General features: G+C 39.8%; 2 protein-coding genes across 6 annotated transcripts in view; both read left to right on the top strand.

The window, feature by feature from the left end:
• Window positions 1–17,818, top strand: part of TEC (tec protein tyrosine kinase) — a 140,357-nt gene extending 122,539 nt beyond the window's left edge. For all 4 annotated transcript variants that reach the window (XM_074396098.1, XM_003933641.3, XM_074396095.1 and 1 more), the window contains 9 exons: window positions 2,602–2,681; window positions 3,835–3,968; window positions 7,519–7,593; window positions 8,323–8,494; window positions 8,613–8,829; window positions 12,135–12,199; window positions 14,557–14,675; window positions 14,764–14,921; window positions 16,073–17,818. In XM_074396098.1, the coding sequence (XP_074252199.1) occupies window positions 2,602–2,681; window positions 3,835–3,968; window positions 7,519–7,593; window positions 8,323–8,494; window positions 8,613–8,829; window positions 12,135–12,199; window positions 14,557–14,675; window positions 14,764–14,921; window positions 16,073–16,156 (1,104 nt within the window). In that variant the 3' untranslated portion in view covers window positions 16,157–17,818. The remainder of the gene's footprint in view (window positions 1–2,601; window positions 2,682–3,834; window positions 3,969–7,518; window positions 7,594–8,322; window positions 8,495–8,612; window positions 8,830–12,134; window positions 12,200–14,556; window positions 14,676–14,763; window positions 14,922–16,072) is intronic.
• A 114-nt stretch (window positions 17,819–17,932) lies between these two features.
• The window catches only part of TXK (TXK tyrosine kinase), a 69,361-nt gene continuing 64,835 nt past the window's right edge, over window positions 17,933–22,458 (top strand). For both annotated transcript variants that reach the window (XM_074396094.1, XM_039468263.2), the window contains exon 1: window positions 17,933–19,717. In XM_074396094.1, coding sequence (XP_074252195.1) covers window positions 19,702–19,717 — 16 coding nt within the window. In that variant the 5' untranslated portion in view covers window positions 17,933–19,701. The remainder of the gene's footprint in view (window positions 19,718–22,458) is intronic.

Here is a 22,458-nt window from a genome sequence, read left to right as displayed (position 1 = left end):
ATAAATGGGTAAAAGGCTAATCAAGTAAAGCAGTGGGAGTAGAGAAGGAAAAAAGAAATTTGTAACTGGTTGTCATCCATTAGTAGTAAACACTATTGTGCTAGGACCAGCCAGTAGTTGGTTAAAGGTCTTTTCAGTCTCTGAGTCCTGCATTATATTCCCTAGCAGGGAGAATCTCCTGTGGTGGCTCATCCTCATTTTGCTGCAGTTGTTACACTTTTACTTTCCTTAGCATGAGGGGCAAGCTTACTCTCATGCTTTCTTCCTGATTGATCATTTGCTACCTTAACTTATAGTACTTAAGTATTTCTTGTCTTTCTTTCCTTTTTTTTTTTTTTTTTTGGCTTGAAGTTAGTTATTTTTAAATAATTTACATTGATATTACATAATGTCTTTTATAAACAAAGCATTAATAGATGTTTAATTCTATTTAGAAATAAATGTGCTGAAATTGCTATACCTTTAAAAAGAAATAAAATCGAAGAGTAAAATATATAGAGGGAACAACCCTGTGCTGAGTAAGGGGACCTGAGTCTACCTGTGACTTTTCTAGTCTACTTCTGCATCTGTAAGAGAAGGAGTTGGACTAGAAGATGATCTCTACAATTCTCTGCATTTCTGATCGAGTATTCTATTTAGTTATTGTTTCCAGTCTTTTAAACTCATGCTTTCTTGTTTTGTCTCCTGCTTATTATCACACATCAAGATTTTGTTGAGTGCTTGTTTTTGTAGTTGATGTTAAAAAAACAAGAGTGGGTGACTTTGCTTGATTCTAACTACACGTAACCATGCCTCCTCCCCCACAAGATTCTTCCGTGCCTCTCTGGAGACCCCACAGTGAGAGGCTGCTGTAGGGGAGTGAGTAGCCAAATGGCAGCCTGGGGGCCAGATCCTGGCTCTGCCACCCTGTGTGACCTGGTGCAAGTTACCCAGCCAGCTTTTTGTCATTTCCTTACCTATGAAGTAATGTGGGGAAAACAATAGTACCTATGTAATAGGACTGTTTTGATTATTAAATTAATATGCTAGAACATTAGAAAAGGATAAATTTTCAATAAATAAGTGAAATAAGCAGGTTGCTGGACTGTATTTTTGTGTTTTAGACAGCGTTTTTCTCTGTCACCCAGGCTGGAATGCAGTGGCACAGAAGTGTGATCTCAGCTTACTGCAACCTCTGCCTCCCAGATTCAAGTGATTCTCTTGCCTCAGTCTCCCAAGTTGCTGGGATTACAGGCAAGCACCACCACACCTGTCTAATTTTTAGTGGAGATGGGGTATTTTTAGTAGAGTTGGGGTTTCACCATGTTGGCCAGGCTGGTCTTGAACTCCTGACCTCAACTGATCTGCCTTCCTCGTCTCCCAAAGTGCTGGGATTACAGGCATGAGCCACTGTGTCTGGCCTCTGTTATACTTTTTACTGACCAATTATTAAAATGATTATCCCTAATTGTTATCAGATGTGTTTGTGGGGCCTTATTTAATTCCACTGTTTTTCCTATGAACAAGAGTACAATTTATTTTATTTTTCAACTAATAAACACACTTTTTTATCTTAAAGCAATTTAAATGATAGAGATTGATGGTGGTAATACTGAGCAGAGAGATATTTGAGGTTCGTAGTGTCTATTTGTTGCTTTTCAGCTTGGAACCTGAGAAAGATTTGACCTTTAGTCTTTTAGCATTGTTTCCAGCTTTTGATTTTCTCTGCTTAAGTTACTTGTGACTCCATCTCTCCTTTTGTAAAGACTGATATTTGGCTGGGCATGGTGGCTCACGCCTGTAATCCCAGCACTTTGGGAGATTGAGGCGAGAGGATTACTGGAGATCAGGAGTTCGAAACCAAACTATCTAACATGGTGAAATCCCTTCTCTACGAAAAATACAAAAATTAGATGGGCATGGTGGTGCATGCCTGTAATCCCAGCTACTCGGGAAGCTGAGACAGGAGAATCGCTTGCATCTGGGAGGTGGAGGTTGCAGTGAGCTGAGATTGTGCCACTGCACTCTAGCCTGGATGACAGTGCGAGACTTTGACTCAAAAAAAAAAAAAAAAAAAAAAAGACTGACATTTAACTTCTAGGAGAATTAAGAATTTTTAAATTCATTCTTATAAAAAACACTGAGTCATTTATAGGAAAAATGCTATGTGGATTGAAAATCATACTGAGTCAGGAATCAGCTTATAACAAATACAAAAAAATGTATGAAATGAAACTCAATCATTAAGAAATACATTTTTCCATGATAGTTTTCCTACCTGTCCAAGCCTTAAAGGAATTGCAAAATCTTGTCTCTCACTTCTGGAAAGGCACTGGGAGATTATCTGAGTGAAATGTCTCACCATGTGTGAGGACTTATGATTGTGGGGAATTGAGTGTGATTTCTTTAACTACTCTCATAGTGCAGTAATTTGAATTACAAAGTCATATGGGTGGTAGAAACCAAAGGGCCCCATTGGTAAGTTGTGTGTCTTCAGAGCAGATTTTCTGGAAAAGAATAATCATCATAAAATTATAATATTAGGTTCTTCAGTCTTCTCCATGGCATTGCTATTAGTAGTTGGAGCAAAAACATTTTTTTTTTTCTTAACTTGGATTTCAGGATAAAGAAGGTGGTTTTATGGTAAGGGATTCTAGTCAACCAGGCTTGTACACAGTCTCCCTTTATACCAAGTTTGGAGGGTGAGTAATCCTGCTGTTTTTTTTTAAAGTTTTTGCGTGAACTTCTTATATAGCTTATATGGATTCCTAATTTTCATAAAAATATGCAGCATTTCACCATTAAAAAGAAAACTTGAACTTGATTTCTAAAGTGTATATACTGTTTATTGTATTTATATTTTCAGTCATTTTCCTTATAGTTTTTCATATATATTTGTTGAGTATGCCTGTAATAACTTTAGTAACATTCAACAAATAATTATAGTGAACTGTGCTGGTTCACTACGGATAAAAACATGAGCAAGGGAGGCAGAGACCCTGCCGGCCAGTAGCTTAGTGGATGCTACAGCCCAGTAACAGACAGTGATGGTAGTAAGTGCCAAGTGGGAGGGTCATGTGTGTGTGTGTGGCGGGGGAAGGGGGTGGGGGTTGGTATATAGCCCAGGCACATCTTGAGTTAGTCATGAATGCTCTCCCAAGTGGCATCCAGGGTAAGACCTGACCGGTGAGCAGGAAAAGCCTGGAGGGAGGGGAAGGAGTGTTTCTTACCTAGGAAATTGCCTGGACCTAGAGGGGAGAGAGGATGTGGTGAGTTCAAGGCACTGAAAAGTATATCGTAGCTGCATGGTAGAATGGGAGAACAGAGTGAAGGGAGGAGATAGAAGCTTGAGAGTTAGCGGAGTCAAGTTCACGTGAGTCTGAGCTTTACCCTAAGAGCAGCAGGAGTCATCTTGAAAGCATTTTTAGAAGAGAGGACTAAAGAAGATCTGTGCTTTAGGAAGATACCTAAAGTCGAATGTTTACAAGTCTAATTTATTCACTATTGGCAATTTGAGTGCTCTAGACATTTGTAAGTTGAGGCAACAGCAGGAATAAAAAACAGTAGCTGCTAATAGCTATTTTAAGACTTCCAACTGCTGTTAAATGGAATGCATAAATGTTCTCTTTCACAATCTCATGCAAAGGGCCAAGTATGTTTTCAGTGCTTACTTTAAAAACTTTGGCATGCTAATGTGAAAGACGAAGCTAAGAAGAACATGGGGAAAATAAAATTTGTGCCAGGAATAGAGGGGATCATATGAAGGGGCACTGTGGTTGCCCTTATAGAAAAGATCTTAAGAATGAAGTTCTATTATTTCAACTCGGTTCTGACACATTTTGATTTTTGTTCTAGAGAAGGTTCATCGGGTTTTAGGCATTATCATATAAAGGAAACAACAACATCTCCAAAGAAGTATTACCTAGCAGAAAAACATGCTTTTGGTTCCATTCCTGAGATTATTGAATATCATAAGCACAATGCAGCAGGTAAGTGAGCTGTTAAAACCTACTTCAAATATAAGGTAGTGATTAAAATGATCAGATATCGTGATTAATTCCTTGAGCAGTTTTGTAGTTAGTTCATTGTAGAATGTGATTGATTTAAAATTATTGTATTTTAAAGGAATAATATATACAAAGAAAAATTAGAAATAATGTCAGGTTTTATAAAAATCTCTGTCTTGACCTTAGGACACGAGTTATTCCAGTGGTATATAGTAAATGTTCACATTACACTTATACACTGTTGGTGGGAGGGTAAATTAGTTCAGCCATTGTGGAAGACAGTGTGACGATTCCTCAAAGACGTAAAGACAGAAACACCATTCAACCCAGCAATCCCATTACTGGATATATACCCAAAGGAATAGACATCATTCTATTTTAAAGACACGTGCATGTGGATATTCATTGCCGCACTATTCGTAATGGCAAAGAAATGGAATCAACCTGAAAGTCCATCAGTGATAGGGTAAAGAAAACCAGCGAATCTGTGCAGCCATAAAAAAAGAATGAGATCATGTCCTTTGCAGGGACACGGACGGAGCTGGAGGCCATTATCCTTTGCTAACTAACAGAGGAACAGAAAACCAAATACCACACGTTCTCTCTTATAAGTGGAAGCTAAATAATGAGAACACATGGACACATAGAGGGGAACAATACACGAAGCTTTTGGAGGGTGGAGTTTGGGAGGACGGAGAGGATCCGGAAAAACAACTAATCGGTACTAAGCTGAATATCTGGGTGGTAAAATAATCTGTACAACAAACCTCCATGACACAAGTTTAACCACATAACAAACTTGCACTTGTACCCCTGAACTTAAAATAAAAGTTAAAAAAAGTTCATCTTTATGTGGTATATATGTCCTTGATACGAAACTGAAGTCCAAGATGTGTCTGTTTCAGAAGCGTCACAGAAGATGCCAGATGAGCCTAGATGCAGTCCTAGGCTGTAGGTTTCTAGAGAAGACTAGAGTAATCATGTCCCACAAGTTAACCATCTTCTTGAAGCTCTGGTACACTTAGTACCAGGGTGGGAACAAGTCGAATGCCAAAAAATAACAGAATCCACATTTATGAGAGTTAAAGTTCCACAGGATTATATAGAAAGATTTCTAGCCTTTGACTTTAAAAATGTAAGTGGGTGGGAATAGCCAAGTGTTTCGCCCAAGTTATGAAAAATTTTGAAATTTTATTGAAGGCACCCTTTGCAAAGCCTGTTGTTTTGTGACTGTTCACTTTTTTCAGATAATGATAACTGTTACTAAGATAAAATGTACATACTATAAAGTTCACCCATTTAAAGTATACAATTCAGTAGTTGATAGATATTTGCAGAGTTGTCCCAATTATCAGCATACTCTAATTTTTTTTTTTAAAGAACATTGCCATCATCCCAAGAGAAACCTTGTACCAAATAATTGTCACCCCATCTTCCTTCACCAGCCCAGCTCCAGACCATTAACCTACTTTCTGTCTCTATAGATTTGCCCTTTCTGGACATTTCATATAAATGGAATTATAGAATATGTGGTCTTCCAGCTTCTCTGAGTTAACATAATTGTTTTTGATGTTGTCATGTTGTAGTATGTACATGTATTCCATTCCCTTTTTTAAAAACATACATCACAAGTTTATTGAAATAATCAATATAATATAAACAAAATGTACAGGGCTTGGCACATAGTACTTGCACAATAACTTCTACCTATTATTAAGTCACAACCCAGAGCCTAACACAATATTTGTGGAATGGTTAGGTTCTCAGGCCAGCATACAAGCCTACATTTAACTCTTAAGTAAAATAAAAGTTTCAAATTGAGTATAATAATGCTAAGTGGTGAGACAGGGGATCAACCCTTCTGTCTCCAAATACAGGGGTTATCTTAACATCCACCTGTTGTGTGAGAGTCATGCTTCTTCTACTTATGGAAGCCAAGACACAGCCTAGATCTGTAAAAACTATAGATATAATGTTGTTAAGGAAAAAAATTGCTGACAATATCACTAGAGATTCTAGGCAATGTAAATCACCATTAATGTTTATTGCTATGATGGACTTCCTGAACACATCGTTAGAAATTGGTTTGTGGCCAGGTGCTGTGGCTCACGCCTATAATCCCAGCACTTTGGGAGGCCAAGGCAGTCAGATCAGCTGAGGTCAGGAGTTCGAGACCAGCCTGGCCAACATGGTGAGACCCCCATCTCTACTAAAAATACAAAAATTAGCCGGGTGTGGTGGTGTGTGCCTGTAATCCCAGCTACTTGGGAGGCTGAGGCAGGAGAATCACTCGAATCCAGGAGGCAGAGGTTTCAGTGAGCCAAGATCATGCCACTGCACTCCAGCCTGGGCAACAGAGCGAGACTTTGTCTCCAAAAAAAAAAAAAAAGAGAGAGAAAGAAGAAATTAGTTTGTACCAGGAGGAAGGAGATCTGGGAGAAGATGGAATTTCTAAATTCAGGCAGCCTACTGGTAAAAGTATCTATTCCTTTGTATTGACAAGTAATAATTTATTGTATGCATTTTGTTTATTGTTCATCAGTTGATGGACATTTGGATTGTTTCCACGTTTGGTCTCTTATGAATAATGCTTCTGTGAACAGTTGTGTACAAGTTTTTGCATGGAAATATGTTTTCATTTCTCTTGGGTATTTACCTAGTTATGAGTATGCTGCATCATATGGCAACTCTGTGTTTAACATTTGAGGAACTAAGTTCATATCAATTTATTCCCAGAGAAACTTTTCATATCTCATTTTGTTGTTTTCTTTTTTGGAGTTTTTGCTCCCTAATTTTTTTTTCTGTATTCCTGTATAAGTTTTATTCTTCACTGTCATCTCAATTCATTCAACAAACATGTATCAAGTGCCTACTGCATGCCAGAAACAGAGCCACGTTTTGGGGAGATTGTGGTGGACTAGGGGTAGTCACTGATCCTGATTTTTCCAGACACTAACACTTGGGGGAAGACAGAGAAGTATGTAACAATTTTAAATTTCTCTGAAATATCCTGTAGTGGAGGAAATACAGAATGTTATAGGTGTTTACGGAAGAGGCACCTCCTATTTCTTACTTAGTGCTGTAGGCAACTTGGGTTAAAAGATCTACACTGATTTCCAGTAGTTGGTATTCCCAGTTGTTGGTATCTTACAGCCCAATTTTTATGCTAAGATCCCCAATACTGAGTCATGTCAGGTGAATAACTTTCATTTTTAGCAGACTGATATAATTCACTTTTACAGTTCAGCTCTCATATTGGAAAAGAACATGAAATAACTGTTAGAAACCTTTTAACATCCTTTAAAATATTTGAGAAAAGAGAAAGCTAGCATGGTGCCTGATAAATACTGCAGCATTTAAAAGAAAATGTTTGTTGAATGAATAAAAGCATATAGCATGGTAGTGTATGTACACACAGAGGATGAGCAGAAAATGAGTAAATGATGAATTTTATAAGTGAGTTTCCTGTAGCATTTTACCAAGCAGAATGATTATGAGTGAGTTTGACTGCAATGCTCTCTTTGATTGCTAGGACTTGCCACCCGGCTTCGGTACCCAGTTAGTGTGAAAGGGAAGAATGCACCCACCACTGCAGGATTCAGCTATGGTAACTCTTATTTTGCAGTTGCATGAGCTAATTTTCCTTGAAAAGAATCCATTGTCATGAGACAAATTTGGATGTGTACTATTTCATTTACCAGAACCGTATTTTAATAAGTTTATAGGATGGGTTTTTAGATAATGATTTTTAAGACCATAGCAACCTAGGTATTCTATTTTCATCATTATTCATAATTCCATAGAAAGCTTTCTGTCAGTGAAAAATAAGCATTATCATGTTAACATCTAAAATAAATCAAAGCCCTTGTTGGTTCTCACCAGCTTTATTGGTTACAAGAACGTGAGCAAGGATGGAGGTAAGAGAGAAAGCTTCCAATTTAATTGTCTTTGTTGCTCTGGCAAAAGCCTTGAAAACAGTGGATTAGATTATTTCTAACTTGATGGAACTGAAAAAGAAAAAAAACTGAGAAGGAAGAGTGGTAAAGAAGGAAGTGTTTGTTTGACAAAAGTACCTTTAACTTTCAGGCTATATTATTATTAGCCTGTTAGGAAGAATTATCTTGCCTTCATTTCATGTTGGTTAGAAGGCATACATCCTCTCCACCTTTTGAAGTTCAGACGCAGGTTTTAAGTCTGCTCTGTGTTTTACCAGGAATTATTACAGTGTTATCCTGTAATTTTGAGATTGATCTTGGTTATAGGTTCGTTTATCCCTCTCTGATTCATGCTATGTTTTCCTTTTTAAATATGAACGCTTTCCCCTTCTGTCCTGCAGAGAAATGGGAGATTAATCCTTCAGAACTGACCTTTATGAGAGAATTGGGAAGTGGACTGTTTGGAGTGGTGAGGCTTGGCAAATGGCGAGCCCAGTACAAAGTCGCAATCAAAGCTATTCGGGAAGGTGCAATGTGCGAGGAGGACTTTATAGAAGAAGCTAAAGTGATGATGTAAGTTGCTGTCATCCTTCTGGCTCACCTTTCCGTATTAAAAAGTGGCCCCTCGCCAAAATCCTGGTAGTTTCTTTTCCTGCGGTAACTATGTGCATATGTATGTCTTCCTCCCCAGGAAACTGACACACCCGAAGTTAGTGCAGCTTTATGGTGTGTGCACCCAGCAGAAACCAATATACATTGTTACCGAATTCATGGAAAGGGGCTGCCTTCTGAATTTCCTCCGACAGAGACAAGGTCATTTCAGTAGAGACGTGCTGCTGAGCATGTGTCAGGATGTGTGTGAAGGGATGGAGTATCTGGAGAGAAACAGCTTCATCCACAGAGATCTGGTAACCCCCTAGCCACACATATTCCCATTCATTGGCTGAATTCCTTTGCAACATGGAGTCAGCAAAAGTGCAATGATGTATTAATACCCAAGTTTTGTTCTTAACAGTGTTTCACCATTATTTTTAAAGTTGGTAAATTTAACTTACGCTATAATTTTGAAGGAAAGATCTTCATTGAATCTATTGATTTACCTAGTTAACATCTCCAAGCAAGTTTCCATGTTTTAATTTTTTGACCTCCATAAGAATCCCATGAGATAGCCACTCACAGTGGATTCTCTTACCATCACTGTTGTATAGATGGGAAAATTAGCTTCAGGGAAATGAAAAGGCTTGCCTACTGTGATAAACGGGGAAGCTGGGGTTGGCTTTGATTTTCTAACTAGATCCCAAGTTCTTTCCCACCTCACGCACTATAAACAGAAATTATAAGAGAAATCCTTTGGATTTTAAAAAAATCTCTTAAATCACAGAGAAAACATGGAGGCTTATTTTAACTTCCCAAAATACCAGAAAAAGAAATCTGCTACTGGTTCTAAATTACTATGATGGAGACAGTTTTTCCCTTCTCAACTGTTATCACTCTCTCCTCCATTCTTCTTTTCCTTCTGTTTTTTTTTTTCTACCTGGTCTTTGCAACTGTGTCTGTTTTCAGCATATCGGTAGCACTGTCTTGAAAATAATTGAAAATATTTGAAAACAATTCTTGAAAATAATTTTTCCACCAAGAAGAGTGTAATTTTCATTTGGGACTTTCTTCTATATTTTAGTTTTAGCTTTCTAGTGATAAAGCGTGGACACATTTCTTCTAGAAAACAGCAAAACAAAAAAAAAATTTTTTTTTTTTTCTTTGAGACAGGGTGGGTCTCATTTTGAATTTCAGGCTGGAGTGCAGTGGCACAATCTTGGCTCATTGCAGCCTCAACCTCCCAGATTCAAGTGATCCTTCTGCCTCAGCTCTCCAGGTAGCTGAGACTACAGGCACATGCCACCATGCCTGGCTAATTTTTGTACAGATGGGGTTTCGCCATGTTGCTTAGACTGGTCTCAAACTCTTGAGCTCAAGCGATCTGCCCGCCTCAGCCTCCCAAGTGCTAGGATTACAGGCGTGGGCCACCACACCTGGCCTTAGCAAAACATTTTTTAAAGTTAACAATCACCTTAGACAAACATTGTTCTGATAAGTATTTTACAGAGAAACTCATTTAATCATAACAATTCTAGGAAGTAGATTTTCTTATTATTCCCTTTTTACAGATGAGGAAACTGAGGTACAAACAGGATAAAATAAATTACCAATGGGCAAGTAAATTGTAGAGCCAGGATTTGAACCCCGGGAGTTTGGCTCTACAATCCATACTTAGCTACTATGCTATACTGCCTCTAGAATTAGAGCATATTAGAGAGTTAAAGATTTGGAGATGAAACACTTGATTTCCTAGGTGCGTTTTGGGAAACTTATCTTAGATTCAGTTTCTGTGTCTGTAAATTGTGGGTTATAATGTTGTTTGGCTTGCAAGACTGTTTTAAAGATCACAGGGCTTTGTAAAATAGACATGCTGTGGATAACATCAGTTATTGTCATCATTATGTCAAGGATGACAAAGAACATCTCAGTCAATTGGAACTCATGATCTAAGAACCTTTGTCTTTTTTGTACTTAACAAAACTGGTAAAAACTTAATATCTACATGGGTGTGGCAGATTACACCTGTCCACACAGACGATATTTTGGCAAAAGCAATTCTCATATTTCTCTGCCTATGATGTTGGTATTACTGTGGTAGGTTTGTGTCACCCCTTATGGGAAACTTTGGAAGTTCTTGTCTTCTGGGTGAAGAATACTGTTGACCATTCAGTGCAGGCATTGTGGAGTTGCGAAGTGTCTTCGTAGGAAGATGCAGGTAGTCCAGGGAATGGGCGTTAAGTTTCACTTTATAAGAGACTCTTAAAATGCACTCAGCAAGAAGGAACCTCATATAAGTGGAATTGCCACATAGAAAAAATAGAATTATGAACAGTCAGGAAGAAAAACATATCTTGGTCCATGGGTTATGGTATTAAAAATATTATGTCTTCCTTCTGAGAAATACTATATCTTTCTATCAAACTATTTTCTTGAACCTTGTAAGCTTGAAGAATGTGCAAGAAAATATAAATTAAATTGACCAATTTTGTACATCATTATAGTATACTGGGAATATAAATGAAAAAGCAAACTGTATTTACACATAGCTGTTCTTTTTGAGATGGAGTCTTGCTCTTTTGCCCAGGCTGGAGCGCAGTGGCATGATCTTGGGTCACGGCAACCTCTGCCTCCTGGGTTCAAGCAATTCTCCTGCCTCAGCCTCCCAGGTAGCTGGGACTACAGGCATGTACCACTACACTTGGCTAATTTTTTTTGTATTTTTAGCAGAGACGTGGTTTTGCTGTGTTGAGCAGACTGGTCTCAAACTCCTGACCTCAAATGATCTACCTGCCTCAGCCTCCCGAAGTGCTGGGATTACAGGTGTAAGCCACTGCACCCAGCCTGTTCTTTGAGTGGGATGAGATGACCAATCACTGAGTAGAAATATTGGATAAGAGATTGGTTGCCCATCATTTTGATGGTTGTGTGCCATTATGCTTGCCTAGTGAGAACCTGCATTAAGGACTTCAAGAGATGTTCTCATTGACAGTAAGAAAATTGGATAGTTTAATAAGAACAGGTCTGGGAGGGAGAATAGAGAGTTGAACCTTCTATTAGTCCTTGTTTAAGAATGATAACTGGCTGGTGTGGTGGCTCATGCCTATAATCCCAACACTGTTAGAGGCTGAGGTGGGCAGATCACTTGAGTTCAGAAGTTCAAGACCAGCCTGGCCAACATGGCGAAACCCCGTTTCTAGTAAACGTGTAAAAATTAGCTGGATGGGGTGGTGGGCACCTGTAAGCTACCCTGGAGGCTGAGGCAGAAGAATCATTTGAACCCGGGAGGTGGAGGTTGCAGTGAGCCAAGATTGTGCCACTGCACTCCAGCTTGGGCAACAAAACCAGATCCTGTCTCAAAAAAAAAAGGCAATTGGTAAAGATTATGTAATAATGCCTTATTACAAATATGACTTTCTGACCTGCCTTTCTATTCATTTTATTTCAAATATACAATGAAAATACTTCCATAGGGGTAAAAACAACTTATTAGAGGATGTTTCCACCCACTGCAAATGTTGACTAGGTTACACTAAATTTAATAAAAACAGAACTTATATTTTCCTACTTAAATGGTGGAATTTTAAAACTAACATACCAACATAATGTTATTTTTCAGGCTGCCAGAAATTGTCTAGTAAGTGAAGTGGGAGTTGTAAAAGTATCTGATTTTGGAATGGCCAGGTATGTCCAAGTAATATGTGGTTTTCGGTGATCATCTGCATTTTTTTGGTGGAATTAATAAGTGTGGGAATAATTTGCACTGATGAAGCAGAAAGGAAATCTTGTTAATGGTTCTGAGATTAAAATAACGAAGTATATATTGTGATGTTAGTAATTCTCTCCACTAGGTGGTAGTATAGCCTGTTAAATACACTATATTTCCTGGTGTGGATTCGATTTCTGGAATCTTTTGTTTCACAAAACATATTTGGTGGTGAGGTTCTTAGTATGTCCATGTTTGCAGTGTTTTTCTTCTATTAAGTTTTATAATTTTAATACTATGATAAAATACCTTCAAAAGGTATTTAGTTTATTCTTTTTCTCTTCTCCCTCTGTCTGTGCATTCGTTCATCTATACAACTACCCATAAAAAATCAGGTGCCTGCTGTGTGTCAGGCATAATGATAGACTGAACTGTATTATAAAATAAGACCTACAAGTCCTTGCCCGCATGCAGCTTACATTCAGGAAGAGGGAGAAACGGAAGACCCGATAATACATGATCAAGCAGAATCGATATCAGTAAACTGTGGCTGTCAGTCTGACCCACACCTCATTTTGGTTTTATGTTTTTAAATGGTTGAAAAAAAATGAAAAGAATATTCTCATATGTAAACAAATATCTGAAATTCCAGTGTCACTGTCCATAAAAATAGCGTGATTGAGACACAGCCTGGCTCATTCATTTAGGTGGTACCTGTGACTGCTTTCCTGCTACAGATGCAGAGTCGAGTAGTTGTCACGGGGACTGTATGGCCTGTGAGATGTGAAATATGTGTTATCTGGCCCTTTGCAGAAAAGTTGACTGACCCCTGTGATAGAGACAATTTGGGGTGGTGCTGGGTGATGGTGCAGCACAAGAGTGAGGGTGGCTACTTGATCTGCTGGTCGGGATGACCTCTTTACAATGGGGAGATCTGATTGGAGGTGAAAAGGTAGGAAGTAGCCAGTGTAGGTGAAAATATAAGGATAAAATATTTCAGGAGGAAGAACAAGTGAAGAAACTTCAAGTCTGGGACACGTCTGGCTTGCTCGAGGAACGGAAAAAGGGCCAGGGTAGCTGGCCAATGGGCAGCGCCAGGAATGCTTATAAATGCAGGCAAGGACCAGGCCATGTAGAACCAAGTTTCACTCCTAAGGAATCTCAGGCCCAGGGAGATTAGAAAACTGATACTATCAGAAATGGGATCAGAGCTTCCAACTCTCAGGATATTAATTACTTAATGCTCTTTATTTGCTTTAAATAAAGATACTCTATATTTGACAGGCTGTCCACCACTTTCATATGTTCAATCTTCACATGTTAGGCTTTCAGAAAATCTGTACTTCTGCATCAACCACTCGAAAACACTCTTTATACCCTAAATTCAGACTCCCATGGCTGACAGTTTGATCTAGCCCATAGTGGCATTGTCTGCCAAGCAAGCAGCTGGATTTGTGCCGAGTCACCATCTTTGTCTATATAGCAAAGGATGTTTGTGCACTTCTTTGATTATTTTCTTAAGAAAGCTTTTAGAAATTGATGGTATATTCACACATAAGACAGAAATACATGTGTTTTTTTTTTTTTTTTTTTTTTGTAAATATGTACTGCCCACCTTACAGAAAGGGCTGAAGTCTTCTCATCCACCAACTCTAATCAAGGATTCTTCCCCCAAAGTTAGCCACTGTTACCATTTTCTGTATGTTCTTCCAGAAGGATGTAGTATGTTCACATAAAAAAATTACATAGTATTGTTCTGAGTGCACATGTGTATGTGGGGGTGTTATGGTATATGAATGCATACTTCACCGTTTGCGTGTGGCATTTTGTGTTGTGTGTGTGGTTTTTTTTTTGCATTTGCTATTTTCATATGCTCTAGTTTTAAATTGTACTCTGTGGAATCGTGAGGGCTAAAAGCATGTGTATTTCTAGATGCTTTATACCACTTCCTCTAGAGCAGCTCTGCTTGAGATTTTTTACATATGGGGCCTTTGAGTAAAATTTTATTTAAAGAACAAAACTGCTTCCAAAGAAAAGCTTGAAAACTATTTTATGATACCTTGTCTCTATTGCCTTATAAAAAGAAAGAAAAACAGAAAAATGGAAGTGCAGATAGTAATGTGGTGATGCATTCATCTCATGCACTTAAATCAAGCTGAGAGGAAGTTGGAAATCACCAGGTGTGGTCACCGAGGTGAACATTTAGCTTCAACCGGATGCTTGTTGGACTTCAGTCAACTGTGTTTTTCATCGTAAGGTGGGGGAAAAATGAAAGAGCAAGTAGAAATGCAGATTGTACTTCAGAGGTGTAAACCCACGGTGTGTCTTACTCTAGGTATGTTCTGGATGATCAGTACACAAGTTCTTCCGGTGCTAAATTTCCTGTGAAGTGGTGTCCACCTGAAGTGTTTAATTACAGCCGCTTCAGCAGCAAATCCGACGTCTGGTCATTTGGTAAGATCCATGGTCCATGTTTCCTTATCTCTGTCCGTCCTGAGGAGGAAGTGGATACATCCATTGGGTAATCCTTATCCTTTTCCAGGTGTTTTAATGTGGGAAATATTCACAGAAGGCAGAATGCCCTTTGAAAAATACACCAATTATGAAGTGGTAACCATGGTTACTCGAGGGCACCGACTCTACCAGCCAAAGTTGGCGTCCGCCTATGTATACGAGGTGATGCTGAGATGTTGGCAGGAGGTATAGACTTCTTTTGTGTGCTGTCTTTCTGAATCTCTTAGGGATTAGGCTTGGTAGATGGACAACATGCAGTCTTTATAGCCTAGTGAGGTGGTGCATGCTTTACAGTGATTTCAAGCTCTAGGTAGGAAGCCAATCCTCAAGTTCTGAATATCGGCAAAAAGAATGCAAAGGTGTGGAAAATGCTAATAGCTCTCTTGATACATTCAGGCTGCTTCCTCATTCCCAAGTGGGACTCCTTCCATGGTTGTCCGAGCTAGGGACTCGGGGACTAAGCCTGGAGAAGGAGCTCTTTTTTCACTGGGTCACTGGTAGAGTTGAAGTATTGTTCTTTTACCAGAGTTGGTTTCTTTCTCTAAGCCTCAACTTTCTGAGGTCTTTGGAAGTATTCAAATGCCACTCTAAAAGAGATTAGATACCAAATGACTTCTAAAAGACAGTAACATTAGCTCACATGTATTATGTACCAGGCACTGTACTTAGTGCTTTGGATTTAGTTCTCAAAACAACCCTTTGAGATGGAGATACTTCGACTGTGACCGCTCCATACATGAGAAAATTAAGGGTCATGAGGTTGCTGTTTGCCTGGGGTCACTTAGCTATAGAGCAGCATAGGCCTGCCTGACTCCAAAGCCTAGGCTCTTAACCACTTGCTGTACCACCTCCCAAGAGCATTGATTGGGATGGGCAGAGACATTCTGGGCAGGAAGTGGTGCTAGAGGGAGAGAGAACAGCTTGAGCAAAGCTAAGGAGGTGGTTATAAACACGGTGTTTGTGCACGGCAGGGGAGGGGGTGGCCCGATTTAATAGAGAGCTCATGTGAGGGTTTTTGTGGGGAATAAAATTGGATGAGAGGTTGGGGAAGTGGTAGGTTATAGAGGATCCTACAAATTTGCTGGACTTGATTTCTTGGGCAGTAAGGAGATCTATCAGGGTCTTGAAGAGAGCCATGAAAGCAGTGTTTTAGAAAGATTAGCCTAGCAACAGTATACGCAGGGTAGAGGAGGGGAGAGACCCTTTGGAGATAGCCTGGATGTCCCAGTCCCAAAGCAGAAGCCTCTCTGTAATATGCTATGTTTAGGAATTTGAGCAGTGAGAGTTTTTGGAATGGATTCTGGAACCCACGGCTTCTCTTTGACTTTTAATTGTAGAAACCAGAGGGAAGGCCTTCTTTTGAAGATCTGCTGCGCACGATAGATGAACTAGTTGAATGTGAAGAAACTTTTGGAAGATAAGTGATGCGACCAGCACCTCCCAAGCAGAAGGATGGGCATTTTATGGCTTTTAATTTATTGAGTACTTGGACATGTGGATCGTTTTACTTATAAAGTGGAAACACATAAAGAATTTGCTTCTGGATCAGCCTCCGTCTAGACTTGCTTCTAGACGGAATCTCCCAGAGTGTGGAAATGTTGCCTTAGAGATGGTGATTAAAATCACTCATTTCTATTCTCCTCAGGCACTCGAGTGACAACTGTGTACCAGGCACTGTGTACAGCCCCAGGGTTTGGCCATTTAGGGGTACACACATGGGATCATGTTAGTTGATGCCAGTTGAAGGCCAGGTATTTGGGAAGAGGAAGGGTATTAGAGCCATGACCCAGTAACTCTTCTTTTTCCCTTTGACTTCTGCAGAAATCTGGGCCTGAGACATTGTCTACAGTTGGGTTCTAGATAAACCAGGAACCCACCTTGGATAAACACCCATCTTTTGTTTTGAAAACATCTCAGTTTTCAAGACTGCTCTTAGTATTACATGAAAAATATTTGTATGCTGTATATATTATAAATATATGTAATATATAAAGTTATATATTTATAAGAAACACGAGTTGTCTTTTAATTGAAACTTTTAAACCTGCAGTATATGAGCTCACCTTAGGACTAGAGACTGTGCCTTACAGCTGTTCATTCATTTCCCCCTGGACATCAACTATGCCTGAAGAGAAGAAAGTCTCAACTCTTCTACCAGTTAATACCCCTTGTCACTCAGGTACATGTGTCTGGGGATGCCTGTCCGGCTTAACCACCAATAGGGTCTGCCCATGTAATCCTGCCCATGGTGGCCACAGCTAATCAGAATCAGGTGGAAAATTGAACCAGGTCATCTACTTCTAAGCCTTAAGAATCTTCCCTGGAGCACAGACACTATAATTGGAAGTGCTGGGCTCTGGGGCAGAAGTTTTGGGTGATGCTCGCAACCAAGTCTGCCTCCACCTCACGCAAGACCAGGAAGCAGCTTGAGCTGTGGAGGAGGATCCAGGAAGCTACCAAGAGAATGGCGAGCCCGGTGTTCCGAGCAAGAGAATGGCGAGCGTGGGGTTCGAGCTGCCTCCCCGATGTTTTTCGGGAGGCCAGGTCGGACTTGGGTTCTGGGATGGATGACACTGTCGGACATTCTCCCAGGCGACCCTGCTGTCAAGACTCTGCGTGTGGATTTCTCATCCTTAGAAGCTCTACGAAGACAGTAACGGAGTTAGGGCCTTCCTTTTTTCCTCGTGAGCGCCAAGGAAAAGAAACTGTCTCGGTCACGTGCGCATCAGCGGAAAGAAACTGTGTGTCAGTCACCCAGAGACCATTTATGGGCCAGCACATTATTCTTGGTATTAGTGGGGTAGCCCGCCGAGGGAGACAGCGCCTTCCCTTCAGGAGTTCCGTCTTTTCTGGAGGCCGCCATGGTCTCTGGTGCTCTCTGGAGTGCTGGGTGAACACACAGGCTGGCTGCTCTGACCCGGGAGAACCATTTCATTCATCCCGGACAGTCTAGAGTCTGTACACCAGGCAGTCCATCCACTGAAGGCTGCGTTTCTTCTTTTCCTGTCCACCTCGTAGTGGAAGAAAGTAAACTACTTACTCAGAGTCTGATCTACCTGTTTAATTGTACTCCCATGGCAAAAACGTGCACTTTTTTTTTTTTTTTTTTTTTTTTTTTTTTTAAGTTCCAGGGTACATGTGCAGGATGTGCAGGTTTGTTACACAGGTAAATGTGTGCCATGGTGGTTTGCTGCACCTATCAACCCATCACCTAGGTATTAAGCCTGGCATGCATCAGCTATTTTTCCTGATGCTTTCCCCTCATCCGGCCTCCCCCATCAGGCCCCAGTGGGTGGTGTTCCCCTCCCTGTGTCCATGCGTTTTCATGGTTCAGCTCCCACTTATAAGTGAGAACACGTGGTGTTTGGTTTTCCGTTCTTGCATTACTTTGCTGAGGATAATGGCTTCCAGCTCCATCCATGTCCCTGCAAAGGACATGAATTCATTCTTTTTTATGGCTGCATAGTATTCCATGGTGTATATGTACCACATTTTCTTTATCCAGTCTGTCATTGATGGGCATTCAGGTTGATTCCATGTCGTTGCTAACCATGTACAACTTTTAACTGACTTGTAGCTCATTCAAGGGGTCAGTCCTGGTGCACTCTACCTTACTATCACTGTCAGCCTTTTCTCCTTTCTTCCTCACCTTCTCTTCTCTTCTCCTCGCATCCCATACTTCCCTTTTCACCTTGAGAAGCTATGGGAAGTACTGGGTGATATGGAAGAGAATGAGGACAAGATAGAGTCCCTGCCCCAATGTATGCTGTTGATGGAAAAACAAGATAGATAGCTCCTGGCAACATTTGGGAACATTTCCTTCAACAATCTTTAAATATTTTTTACTGAGACTTAAAAAAATGTGTTATACAAAAGCATAACTAAGGCAAAAGGTGAAGTAAAAATATCAGTCATCACTCAGAATGCTAAGGAACCTTAATCTAAACAGGAAATGGGAAGGGTGGTGAGAATATCCCTGTGTCTTCCTTAAAGTTGTTCCCTTAATTCGTTAACATATGGTTATGCTTTCCAATGGGATGAAGTGAAACTCCCAAGTGTGTGGTTTTTTTTTGTTTTTTTTTTTTTTTTCAGACGAAGTTTCGCTCTTGTTACCCAGGCTGGGGTGCAATGGTGCGATCTCAGCTCACCGCAACCTCCGCCTCCTGGGTTCAGGCAATTCTCCTGCCTCAGCCTCCTGAGTAGCTGGGATTACAGGCAGGCGCCACCATGCCCAGCTAATTTTTTTTTTTTTTTTTTTTTTTTGTATTTTTCGTAGAGACGGGGTTTCACCATGTTGACCAGGATGGTCTCGATCTCTTGACCTCGTGATCCACCTGCCTCGGCCTCCCAAAGTGCTGGGATTACAGGTGTGAGCCACCGCGCCCGGCCCCCAAGTGTGTTTTGTATTGTTGTTTTTATATTTCTCAGCCATGCCCCAGTCACTTTTTAGGGTTATTACTAGATTGACTTCCACCAAATAAAGTGTCTGCTGAGTGGGAGGATGGAACATTCTAAACTCAATATTCCAGAGCCTAGAATCTAATTGTTTCTGCCACTCACCGTGTGGCCTTGGGCAAGTCCCTTAGTCTATCTGTACCTCCATTTCCTTCCCAGTCCAGAGAGGGCAGTTTGACTTGATGATTTTAAAGGAGCCTTTTACCAAAATTTTGTGATTTCTTGAAAATGATGTTTGCGAGTCACCCACACCTTTGGGGATGAGACTAATAGCAGACACCCTCAGAGATTGGGATGCAGATTACTGAGCTTACTTATATAGGCCATTGGTTGTCATTTATACGCTTCTGAGGTTTTCAGAACAGGAAAATAGGAGGGGTTAACTCTGCCCGTGAGAAACATCTTTGGTGAACTATGATTTCAGTTGAAAGGTGTGTTTTTGTGAGTGGAGCACCGCAGAAGAACTGAAGACTGTTGTGTGCTCTGTGTGCTCCCTGCAGGAGGGGCTGCCATGATCCTTTCCTCTTGTGAGTAAGATGGGCTTTGTCATTTATTTTCGGGATTTGTTCTGGGCCTATTATTCTTGAACAGCAGAGGACTTTTTTTTTTTTTTTTTTTTTTGCTAAGGTATAGAGCTTGGGAACATTTAAAGATAATTTCCTCAGATGTTGTGACAGAGCTTAGGAACTGCAGTGGTGATGTAATTCTAATAAAGTTTCAGCATTGAGAATATAAATAAAAAAAAAAAAGCAAACCAAAAAGAGTGTCCAGAAATCTACATATGTGTGCGTAGAAAGCAGTCAGTGTGATGTACTTGTTTTTAGAATGAGACTGTCGTGAACTCTGGGCTGAAGGCCAGGAGGCCAAGTTCTAATTCTGGATTTGCTCTAGCAATGGTGGATCACAGTTGGCAACTTTATGTAAATACACACACACACATATATAAATAAATAAATAATCTATATTTAATAATATATGTTTAATCTATATAAATAACTATATTTAACAAGTCAAAACACAGCCGTGCTTATACTCTGAAATTATCTGCTTTATCACATAAACATATAGACTTGCCCTTATTTTCACAGGAGCATTTATTCATAATTCCGTGTAGACATCCATCATCAAGGATCTTTTCCCAAGCAATTGAAATTTAGGCAAAACTGATTCTTATCTGTAGTCAGAGCCTGAGTAAAGGCCAAAATAAGAATCAAAGTCATGAGTCTCGACATAATTAAGAGTATGAACACGGTCAAGGGTGAACACTGGCTTAAATGTCCCTTTCTCTCATATATAATATTACTCATGAAGATGTTTTTTAAATATTTTTTATAGAATATAAGACCACTGTTAAAAATAAGTACTTGTTTTAGGAGAATAAAGGTTCCCTAGACACTGTTATTTGTGAAGATCCTTGGTTTGAAAGAGCTGTGGGGGCGTTTATAAATCCAAAGAAATTATAATAAAAAGAGAAAGAATTAGAATAGTCTTCTGAGTAAGAAGGCAGCCATCATAACATAATTGCAATATATGTTTCTTTATAAAGGTATTCATTGAGCACCTACTATATGCCATGATCCTTTATATTCATTATCTGAAATCTTCACGACAAATTAGTGAAGTGAAAATTGTTATTCTTATCTAGCCAGTGAGAAAATTGTGCCTTTGAAATTTTAAATCTTGCCCAAAACTCACATGGTTGTCAGACTCAGAAGCATGAGACTTTTTTTTTTTTTTTTTTTAAATTAATACAGAGTCTTGCTCTGTCACCCAGGCTGGAGTGCAGGCACGATCTTGGCTCACTGCAACCTCCACCTCCTGGGTTCAAGCAATTTTCCTGCCTCAGCCTCCCAAGTAGCTAAGACTATACACACGTGCCACCATGCCTGGCTAATTTTTGTATTTTTAGTAGAGATGGGGTTTCACCATGTTGGCCAGGCTGATCTCAAACTCCTGACCTCAAATGATTCACCTTGGCCTCCCAAAGTCCTGGGATTACAGGCATGAGCCACCATACCCAGCCAAGCATTAGACTTGCCAGACTGGGGATTTAAGCTCTCTTCCTTATACACACACACACACACACAGAGACAGACACACACACACACACACACACACACACACACACACGGATTTGATTGCCCAGGGGACTAAATAAAGGACTACCTATTGGTGGCGTATTTTGAGGATTATTCTCTCTGTCATGGAAGCTCTCTCAAAGGAAGAGCGCTTATTTTTATATATATTTAAACTTTCATATATGTGCGTGTATGTGTATGTTTGTATATATTTATAAAGTTGCAAACCGTGATCCACAAAGGCTGAACAAAATCCAGAACTAGAACTTTGTCTCCTGGCCTTTAGCCAAGGCAACTCCCTTTTTGCCCACCTTGCAACAGGATATTAAGAAACAATAAACATGAGAGGTGCTTTCAGAACTTTATTTTGGGAGTTGCTTTGGAAGATTATTCGGTCCCACATGCAGTTTTGGAAATATTCATTTCTCTCTAAGACTCGGAGGGCCTTACTGTGCAGAGAAGGAAGGAAAATACTGTCTTTGATTTTAATTCTAGGTGACGACGGAACCAAGCTTCAACAAAGCTCAGTCATATCAGATTAAAGCAATCAAAGGCCAGTCAACAAAGTCAAGTTTTTACATTTCTGACTTTTAGGTGGCATTAAGGAAAAATTGATTGTAATTTTTAAATGTCATCTGTTTAAGCCAAATCCCCTCATGGAAACCAACATTTGTTGGTAGATTTTGTTAAAAAAAAAAAAAAAAAAAAAGACCAGGCTATTCCAGTTGTGCTGAACTGAAAATAACTCATAGTCTTTAATTCACACAGATAAAAACAAGACTCCTGTTAACAGAAATATAGGCCAAGCAGAGCAAAGCAGAAAAAGCGAAAAAGCAGCAGCCTGTGTCTCCTTCCACTCTAACAGCAGGACAAGCTCAGCAGTGACTTAAGAACCTTCAAATATTAAAAGCTGTGTGAGCATCTGCTCTTTATTTCCCTCAAGGTCAGAACTAAAGAAAATGCTGTAAATTACAGCAAGAAGGATTTGATTATATATAAAATAAATCACTGTGAGGGTAGAGACAAGGACTTGATTGCCCAAGGGATTAAATAAAGGCCTACCTGTTGGGGGGTATTTTGAGGATTATTCTCTCTGGCATGGATTTGATGAAAGCTCACTGTCCTTTCCAGCTGAGGTTAATTTGATTTGATGGTAAGAATCACCTGTTTTCTTCTGCTGTAAATTGCAG

The sequence above is a fragment of the Saimiri boliviensis genome, chromosome 3 (assembly GCF_048565385.1).
Source record: "Saimiri boliviensis isolate mSaiBol1 chromosome 3, mSaiBol1.pri, whole genome shotgun sequence".
NCBI classification, from domain to species: domain Eukaryota; kingdom Metazoa; phylum Chordata; class Mammalia; order Primates; family Cebidae; genus Saimiri; species Saimiri boliviensis.
Note: the sequence above shows the minus strand (reverse complement) of the source record. Positions and strands in the feature narration are given on the sequence as shown.